The sequence below is a fragment of the Poecilia formosa genome, unplaced genomic scaffold (assembly GCF_000485575.1).
Source record: "Poecilia formosa unplaced genomic scaffold, Poecilia_formosa-5.1.2 Scaffold288, whole genome shotgun sequence".
In the NCBI taxonomy this organism is placed as follows: Eukaryota; Metazoa; Chordata; class Actinopteri; order Cyprinodontiformes; family Poeciliidae; genus Poecilia; species Poecilia formosa.
In genome coordinates, this window is record NW_006800227.1 from 381,074 (window position 1) to 390,911 (window position 9,838).

A 9,838-nucleotide genomic window follows, 5' to 3' on the forward strand; every position below is an offset into this window, starting at 1 on the left:
AGCAATTTTTCCAGCTTTTCAAACTCAAATTCCCTTGCTGTATCTAGGAAATTTCTGAGATTTTTGGCACAAATTATCTCCTTTTTCTATTTACAGTGGCCCCAATACATCATCATATCTCTGCATGCATGTAAAAATAACATTATTTTCAACTTTTAAGTCACATAAAGTTAATAATCCAGTTTATTTTCAGTGATATATGGTTTACCCCTGCAGTCTGAGACTTTACATTAGACAATAATGTTTCTTAAATGGCCTAATTTCACTTTAAACCCCCCAGATATTTCACAGGCTGATATTAGTTGCCACTTCTGCTTGCAAACGATGTGTCAGAGGCGCCATCTGTCCGGGAAAATGACGGGTCACTAAAATTAACGAGCTGCCAGTCGGATTTGTTGCCAATTTGTTGTCTAACCAGCAACTAAAAGGAATTATTCCCACTTGGATTTGTCCCGCAGCGCAAACAAAATGCTCATTAGGAATATTCCATCTTAAAACACCAGGTGCAGTGTTGCTGTGGGGCTCCATTTCATGCAGTGTGTGTGATAAAAATAATGTTTTATGTATTATTTCAAATAAAAAGAACAGACTAATTGGTTAAAATCCAAGAAACATATCCAGACAGAAACTGTGGCATCATTTAAATAGGATAATAGAGACATTAAAGTGAAATAACAGGAGATAATTTTAGTTTTAACGTTTATAAATATCGGTGATTAGCTCAACACTGCCCCCTGTCTGTATAACACCAACACTGCTTCTGCTGTATTAAAAAAAGGGTCAAAGGCCAAACTGTTGTTGTTCATTTCTATATTAGATGTAACAATCCAGCATTAATTTAAACAAAACCATTTACAGTTTCTGGCAGTAAAATCTGGAAGAACCAAAGTAGAAAACAAATAACAGAACTGGTCCCAGAAACCTCACCCACATCCTGAAAATAGATCCTTTCCCCCCCAGAACTATTTTTTCCCCCTCAAAAGTTCAAGATATAAAAAAATAAAACACATTTCATTTAAATATAAAACAATACGAAGGATGGAAATGTGAGTTTTGTTCTGTTTCTGTAGAAAATAGTAACAGGCTTTGATGGCAAACAGTGAATCCCACTCTGCCACCTGGAGGTCCTAGTTGTTGTTGTTGGTCGTAACAAGGCACTTTTTGTATCCTTCCGCCGCTCAGACGCGTCAGACCGGCTGCAGGTTTGATAGTTTGATCCCCTAAAGCAGAAACAAAACGTGTCAAAACACTGATAATGATCAAACTTTTATTTGTTCTGGTGAAAGATTTTAATTAATTGTGTTTTTATTGGTGTAGTTTGATGAAGAAGGAAGAGAAGCTGTAAAAAGTGAAGAGTGAATTTCCCACCACCAAACAGAGAAGCTCGTTTCTGCAGCAGTGATCACAGCAGGTGAAATGTGTTACTACCAGCAGGGGGCGCTAATACACAGAACTCTCTAATTTACAGCCAATCAGAGATACAACTATTGAGACTACAAACGCCAGACTAAGAAGTTTTATTATTTTGAAATTGAGAATAACGTATATTAAGAGTTTGAAGACTGAAAAAAGTCATAAAACTGCAAGAAAAAGAGTTCTCTTAATGAGAAAAGGACATTTATAGCGTTATCAAGATCTACGATGAAGTATCAGAGCCAGACTAAGAGAAAAGAGGATAAAGTCATTACATTAACAGAATAAAGATGAAATATCTGGAAAAAAATTAGGAAAATGTTTTTAATTACTATTCTTTTTTATATATATATTTTAATCTTAATCAACTGAATCATTTTTATTCTGTTTTTTTTAATTGTTTCTATATTTTTAATTAACATTATTTTTTTGTCTATTTTATTATTCAACTGAAGCATTTTCTTATTTAAAAAAAAAAAATTTTAATTGAATCATTTTTGAAGCCGAGTTTCCAGCATTGTTGACTCTTGAAGGTCTTAATTTGGGCTGAATGGCGCCACCTGCTGGTGGGAGGAAGCTGGATAGTCTGGGCTAATTAAATATCGGCACCAATCACTCCGACATCAAGTGTCAGCAGAGACAGTCTGCTTGGCGTCAGTCTTTACTCACTCAGCCGTGGTCTATCTCAACAACAGACTAGTCTGTCAGAGAGGACAGAAGGTCAGAGGTCAGAACTGGAGCACAGCCAGCAGCCAGGGAGCCTCCACAGCGACTGGGTTACCTTCTGTCGGCTCGTCATCCAGCTCCGGATGGTGGGCACCAGGACGGAGCCGAGCAGGATCTGGGTTGGGTGGTAGATGAGCAGCGGCACGGAGATCAGAGACAGATGCTGGTAGCCTTCAAAGACGATCTTCAGCATCGGGATTCCTGGACACACAGCCAGTGACCAGTCACGCTCACAGCAACCTGATACGGCTTTTCACGCGCCGAAAATTGTATTTCCCCTCCTTAATCTATGAATTTGAATTCATTTTGGCTAAATTTGTCCTGTGGTTCTCTCACAATGGACTACTTATATGTTATATCTTGTCATTACTTTTGATTTGATGCCATTTACTGCAAAGCTCGTTTGTTCAGTTAAGATTAAAAACGCAGTAGTGTTGGGAGCCGACGGTACCCAGAGTGAGAGACTTGTGTGTGGAGCAGAACATGATGGCGACGGTGTCGGCGGGACTGAATCCTGATCCAGACCTGAGAGGAAAAACAGTAAGACGGCGTGTTAGGGCCACTGTAGGCAGAAAATCGAAAATATTCAACTTTTTGAACTCAGAATTTTAAAAGTTTTGTCTAGAAAATTTCTGAGATTAATCTCAGAAAAAAACCTGGGAAATTTCTGCATATCAAAAGTCGTAGATTTGCTGGTTAAAACTGGTTAGTGAGTAAAAGGAGCCAAGTGTTAATTAACAAGGAAACTGACCTGGTGGAAAAGGCGAAGGTGAGCAGCATGAAGCTGATCTGGATGGAGAAAACTGCAGAAAACAAAAGAAAGTAAGAAGTTTATAACCTCACTTTTAGCTGGATCCAAGAGGAAAACGACTTACTTTATATTAGACAGGCAAAGCTACACTTATAAAATACATGCACTTATTTTTTTAAATATATGGAATATTTACACAGAAACTTCCAGAAGTATTTGCACCTCTTGGTAAAGTCGTACACTGCAAAAATATAATATTACAAAGTATTTTTGGTCTAGTTTGGTAAGATTTTGTGTTTTTGCAGTGTATAAAAAGACTCAAAAGAAATTCACCAATCAGCACAGGCAGAGACCACTTTTTCCAATTCAAAGATGGGATTTTTCTAAATGTTTCAACTTGAGATTAATTTATTTCAAGGCTTTTAAACCATTTCTACCAGCGCTGAAAGCCAAACACCCAACAGGCTCCGCTCAGGCCTTGAATACTGACTGATGATGACGACCAGCAGCAGGCTGGTGGGGTCCAGCTCGATGTTGGGGTTGCTGAACGTGTCGCAGAACGTTGTGTAGATGATCATGAGGAGGACGGCGCTGCTAATGGCGCCGAATGGAGGCTTCCGGCGCTCCAAGCACTCCCTGAGGAAACCGCGGCACACCTGCAGGCCGAGCCGGAAGGAGTTAACAACTCGGTGTGTCTGAATTCAGGGGCTGCATCCTTCGAAAGCCGCGAATATACGACAACCGGGACAGAAAAGCTGTGAATTCGGACAGGCCTAGACTTCCGCTAGCTGCCTAGCCTTCAGCTAGCTGTTTAGCCTCCACCGCAGCATTACTCATGTTGCCTAGCAACCGTGTCAGAGCGGCAAAGTGGAAAGAAAAGGCTGTCCGTTAACTTTAATCAGTTAAACCTATTTGCTCAGGAAACCAATAAATACTTAAGTAAAACAGACGTTATACAGGTAGATATTATCTGACTGAATCTGTGTTTCACTTACACTCATTGGTGAAAGCTTGCGGGAGTTTGAAAACGATGTGCCGGGAGTCAGGCGTTCTCTCACGGTATACCGAACCTGACAGCTGGCGGTGACGTCTCCGAAAATGTCGGAGCAATATTGTCATTAGGTGATGTATTGATAAATTGAGCAGATATTTGAGATTTACACAGCTATATTCTCGCCTAAAAATATTGTAAAAGTTCATGTTGTGTCATTTAAAGTGTAATATAGCAAAATAATTTGACGCTTTTCACCGCCATTGCCGCTTTGCCTCAACACTCGGTTTGGACCCGCAATGAATCATGGGATATGGTGGTCCGTGAAGGATACACCGAACCCATCCTTCAAATCTGGGGAACAGAAGGACGCATTTGGAGGAGTCTTCATATTCGGACAGGCTTTATCGCCGCGCTATGATGTAATCGGCCGACAAATGCGGCCGAAGAAGGACGCAGCCCTGAATACGGATACGGTTAAAAGGAACAAAGCCGCCGGGGCTGACCGGAAGTCGTACGCCAAAAACATCTTCCTACCTGACCCAGGATCAGCGGAACAACAACCGTCATGAAGAGCTGAGAGAAGATGGAGGTGAAGGGAACAGAGGAGGAAGAGCCAAGCTGCAGGAGGAGGAGGAGAGAAACCAGGAGAAACAAAATGAATAAAAACGGAAAAACCTTCAAAGTGGCCTGAGAAGGAAGAGCACCGATTATTTACTGCAGCAATTTAACGTGTAGTTTTAGTATTCTGGTTGTTCCCATGATGTGTTTGATCACAATTTAGGAGAAAAAAAATCTACAGAATCAAAACAGTAATAAAGAACTCAAAACACTGCAAAAACACAACATCTAATTTCTAGTGCAGATATATTAGTACACTTTAAATAACTTGCAAATAAATTTTCAGCAAGATATACAAACTTGTTTTAAGCCAATATTTCTTTAAGATTGATTAAAAGTGATGGTTCTAGTATTTCACTTGTAACAAAACATTTTTCCCATGTTATAAGTGAAATAATCTGCCTTTGGAAATAGTACCTTTTTCCTCAGTTTTAGCCAAGTATTGACTCTAAATAAGCTCCTACATCTTGCTGCAAAGTTACTTGCAAGTTATTTCAAGGGTACTAAGATATTTGCAGTAGAAAGTAGACCAAAGTTACTTAGTAATATTTTGTGTCTTTGCAGTGATAAGAGCAAAAAATATTCAAAATACAAAATCAACAAATTTAATTATGCAAAGACCAACAGGAGCATCTTTTAAGCTCAGTCTATAATAATTTGAGTAATTTTCTCGTTTGTAAGCATTTTTTGTGATTAGAAAAAGATATCTAAAGCTGCAGTCTGTAACTTTTACTTAAAAATATATGCTGTTTACATATTTATTAAAACTATGAATTAGTCATCTGCCTTCTCTCAGAGCTAACTACAAACAACCAATCAGAGCCAGGAGGCAGGTTTTAGCGCTGCCAATCATCCTCTGGGTGATGCTGCTATGCTGCAGCCAGCACAGCCTGTTGTGAATGCTAAGGCTAGTTAGCATAGCCAACGGTTTTCCTATAACAGTAGGTTGTTTCTTTTCAATTAGCATTTTTATCGATGCATTCGCTTGGTTGATTGACAGCGCTAAGACCCTCCTCCTGGCTCTGATTGGTTGTTTCGGTCGAGTGCATTTCTTCAGACGGCACTAGTAGCTCAGGGAGGAGATGGAGGAGATCAAACTTTTCACAGATTATCTGTATCATAAACTGTCACATTTTATGAAAGTTACTGCAGCTTTAAGAGAAATAATGTCTGAATTGGACAGAAAAATCTGTCATTAACATCTGAGAGATTTAGAGAGGTTTGGAAAGGTAAAACAGATAAATATAATCTAATCCAGATGAACAGATTCCTACCAACGAATGCTGATATGAAATAAGCTTCAGGGTGTGAACACTTATGCAACCAGGAAGTTACACCTCTTTTACCTAACAGAAAACCAAATACAAGTTATTTTTCACCTTCTCAACAATAATTAGTTAAGATATTTTATTAACGGTGACCTATTAACCGTAGAGCCGACTTAACATTCTGTTTTTGAAATGGCTCAAACATTAATTTAATGTCAAAAAACAACTGGGTGTTTTTTTAAGCACTTCAACTGTTTTTAGAAGCCCTTGAGACCCGAATGGAAGTACAAAATAATTTTGAAAATGTGAATTTTGCATAATATGTCCCCTCTAGAATATTTTTATTAAACAAAGTGGTCACATTTTTTGTAGGAAATGGACGTATAAACTGTGGAAACTTAAAACTTAAGAAGGAATTTGTATGTTTGTCTTTTTTTGGGGATCAATTGAAAAAAAAAAAGATCTAAATGAATCCATCATCACCAGTAAGAACAGGACATGTTCTTACAGTTGCTGTATTTAGTCAAGTTTCATAATTGAATTATTTTGTGTAAAACTAAAGAAAATGCAAAAAGATGAATACTGTGTGTTGTGTCTGACATTTTGCATTGTAAAAACATTTCCCAAAAGCTTTACTGAGAACATTGTCAACACATGACAAATGTTTGATGACTTACAAAGAGCAGCAGCAGCAGTGGAGTCACCACGATCCCCTGCAGGACAAACAGAAAGCATTAGAGCCCGACCCGCTCCGATACGGCCCCCGACCCGACCCGACCCGCTCCTCACCAGGAAGCTTCCAAACGCCGAGTTAAAGATGGCCGCCGCCTGGAGACAGAGAGCAAGCGGTCAGCAGGGAGACAGCAACAGGCAGACTCACCAATCGCCTCTCGGGCCGAACCGACTCGGTGTGAGCGTCACCTCGTTCCCGCCGACTGCTTTGGTCAGAATGACGGCGGAGGAAACCGGAGGGGGCATGCAGCTCACCGTCTGTAACCTAGGCAACGACAACAGGAAGAGGGTCAACTGGACGAAAAACATTCACATCTACACATAAGAAATGGTGCTCTTAGCAGTTTTGAGTGTTTTTATGCAATATTACCATTAAATCTCTACAACAGAAGGCATTTAAAGGGGCGGTGTTTTGTAAAATCGACTATTTTCAGCTTTACATCATGTGATAACATTGTTCCCTCATCAAAAACACACCGAGACGGAAGGAGCTGGTGATATGAACCTTGTAGATTAAAAATAAAGAGAAAAATTAGTACATTTTCTCCAAAAACATTAAAAATAAACCCTCAGAATTTTGAAAATTAATCCCAAACATTTTCTAGAAAAAAAATTGGAAATGTTTGTGTTTCAAAAGTAAAAATATTTAGAAAACTTTTGACTTTCAGAGTTTCAAATGTCAACAACAAAATGTGTTTTTGCTTTTTTCATTTTGTGTTTTGTTTTTTATTTTAGCGTTGTGTGTTTTCTTTGCTTTACTTGTGAACTGAAACTTTAAAAATGACCAAAATAAACAAATATATCTTCTCCTTTTCAGCAAAATTGTAAAGCGCATACAGAAAGAAAACCAACTGAGTTCCACTTGATTTGCCATAGGTAACAGGGCTGGGCTTGGCTGGCGTTGCTAGGTAACAGGGCTGGGCTTGGCTGGCGTTGCTAGGTAACAGGGCTGGGCTTGGCTGGGGTTGTTAGGTAACAGGGCTGGGCTTGGCTGAGGTTGCTAGGTAACAGTGCAGTGCCCATAGAAGGGGAGTTAAATTTCTGAAACAGTTCATTTTCCAGACACATGAAAACATTATTTTATTGATAAAAAAGCAGGTTGGTTGGTTTTTTTAAGCATTTCTGCCGTTTTTACAAGCAGCTGAGACCCAAATGGAAGTTTAAAAACATGAAAAAAGTTAATTTCACATAATGCTGAGTCATCTTTTTGGTATTTTCTAATGCTGCTGCTGCTGTTTTAGCACTGAGGCCCCAAAAGAAAAACACAGAGCTTCAACCTGAACGTTATGTAAAGTTTGGACGTTGCTCCTAAACTCGCACAGAGAATCAGCTGTATTAACCATGACTGTGGCTCTTTGTGTTCGGCCCTCAGGTACAGTTTAGACCCGGACAGAGCGACCCATTCACACACACACACACGCGCGCACATATGCGCACACGCACACACACACACGCACGCACACACACACTGTACCCTTTGAGCAGCCACTGGTCGATGGAGGTCAGCGCCAGGACCTGCAGCAGCAGCCAGACGACCAGGGGGAAGAAGACCAGTGTGAACGACTGGACGAAGAAGTGGAGGCGAACGTGGAACAGAGCATTCCTCAGCTCCTAACAGGAAAAAAACCAGACGTGATGATGGGATGTTTCTGAGCTGCACCTGAAGGCATCGCAGCGCTGACTCTCACCTCTGTTTTCAGAGACAGGCCGCTGTTGAAGAATATGAGGGAAACGGCGATGTAGGCGATGGTGACCTCTGGCCTTAGTGGACCTGACAGGCAGGAAGAAGGAGGTGCTAGTTTACACTGGTAACCATGGTAACAGTCCACCAGTGGTGTCCAAACATTTTGCCCTGTCAAATCTAAATTAATGGTAGGCTAGAAAAATCCTTAAATCAGAAATGCAAAAATGTGTTTACTGTAGTTTTTAGTTTTACCTGCTCAACAATAAACATTTTTAAATTAAACTTGTAAATCATTAAAGATACAAGACATAAAAAAGGCTGCAGACTTTTGCCTTATTAAAAGGGAAAACATGCAATTTCCATTTTTTTGGGGTCATCAATTGTTTTCTGCCTAATAATAATAATAATAATAATATTAATGAATAAATCACAAATGTCAGAAAATATTTTCAAAAAGTGGTTTTGTTTTCAATGATTGAATGTTATTGGATGGAGAACGCCACACATTTTAGATTTCATTCATATGAAAATTTAAAAAGGTAGGAATAGATTCATATTTCTGTTTTTGTAAATCGAAGTGAAAATTTTCGAGGAGCACCTGAAGGCAGCACAACAGTAGCAGCACAGCAGGTTATCTTATCTACAGGTGAGGCTGAATTACATTATATTACTTATTTATCAGTATTTGTTTCACTACTGTTGAGATAAACAATCTCCGACGCAATATTAATTCTGAAGCTGTCCTCAGATTAAATATGAATATCCCCAGACTGATTCTTCTTATAAAAACTAAAAGATAAAAGTACTGAAAGGAGTGTTGACACTCCCGTTGAATGCAACGTGTCACTAGGATCCAGGTAAGAGGAAACATTTCAGCGTCTTCCAGATAAATTGGGATTCAATTCAGATTTATATTCAGCTGAGCTCTCCGTTTCTAGCATTTAAAGTTAGAAACTCTAGACTCATTCAAAACTTTCAACCAACCGCTCGGAACTCCGAGGCTCACCTCCTTTAACACCGACACCGGGCAGCAGTTTGGCCGACAGGATGACCAACACTATCCCGATGATGAACCACTCCTTCCGCAGCCTCGTCAGGAGGCCCATGATTCAGCTGCCGGGGCTCAGCCTACGGCCTCCCAGCCGGCCCTCCTATCGCAGCAGCCGGGCTCAAGTTTCTGCAACCTGCCGCTGCTTTTTCCTTCCCGGAGTTCAGTTGGAAAACACCAACGGAGCAACAGGAGCTACTTCCGGACACGTGGGCTGTGACGTCAACGTAATGACCGAAGAAGAGGCGCACAATAACTTGAGGTAACAAATGTTTGAAAATATAAAAAATATACAGAACACAGTTTAGCCAAAATAAACCACACAACCGTTTACGTTTGCAACTGCAGAACAACGTTTATAACTGAAAATACCGGATACAATCTTAAAACCGAAATTTGTCCCTTAAAAATAAGAGCGTTAAATCTAAAACCGGAAGTTAATCAATGAAGTAAAAACAATATGCGCCCAGAAGGGATACAAATATAGAACTTAATTTAGGGTTATTCAAAAATGATATAGTGAATATATTCAAACTATAAAGAATGTAATAGTATAAATTAAATGCAAATATTTTAATTTACTAAAATTAAGTTTTAACTCTAT

At 39.6% G+C, this 9,838-nt stretch overlaps 1 protein-coding gene across 3 annotated transcripts; it reads right to left on the bottom strand.

Annotated features, from left to right (window-relative positions):
• Positions 1–793: 793 nt before the first annotated feature.
• On the bottom strand, positions 794–9,494 carry slc10a7 (solute carrier family 10 member 7). 3 transcript variants are annotated; one of them, XM_007571812.2, is made up of 13 exons: positions 9,193–9,492; positions 8,191–8,273; positions 7,977–8,113; positions 6,692–6,767; positions 6,560–6,598; positions 6,448–6,483; positions 4,419–4,502; positions 3,381–3,546; positions 2,891–2,942; positions 2,591–2,664; positions 2,195–2,340; positions 2,083–2,114; positions 794–1,220 (listed from the first exon to the last, which is right to left on the bottom strand). In XM_007571812.2, exons 1-12 carry the CDS (start codon positions 9,290–9,292, stop codon positions 2,094–2,096), a joined length of 1,014 nt encoding a protein of 337 aa, XP_007571874.1. In that variant the 5' UTR covers positions 9,293–9,492; the 3' UTR covers positions 794–1,220; positions 2,083–2,093. The 3 variants fall into 3 exon arrangements, with proteins under 3 accessions (XP_007571874.1, XP_007571873.1, XP_007571872.1); XM_007571811.2 differs by lacking the exon at positions 2,083–2,114 and having other exon boundaries at positions 9,193–9,490; XM_007571810.2 differs by lacking the exons at positions 794–1,220; positions 2,083–2,114 and having other exon boundaries at positions 2,135–2,340; positions 9,193–9,494.
• Between the last annotated feature and the right edge of the window lie 344 nt (positions 9,495–9,838).

Bases quoted from the DNA above. Each gene is read 5' to 3' on its own strand.
- slc10a7 (XM_007571810.2), bottom strand. From the start codon at position 9,292: ATGGGCCTCCTGACGAGGCTGCGGAAGGAGTGGTTCATCATCGGGATA. The intron at 2,943-3,380 runs GTCAGTATTCAA...TGTTTTCTGCAG, and splicing joins GCTGCTGGTCGTCATCATCA to TTTTCTCCATCCAGATCAGC. The intron at 2,665-2,890 runs GTCAGTTTCCTT...TTTTCCTCTCAG, and splicing joins ACCTTCGCCTTTTCCACCAG to GTCTGGATCAGGATTCAGTC.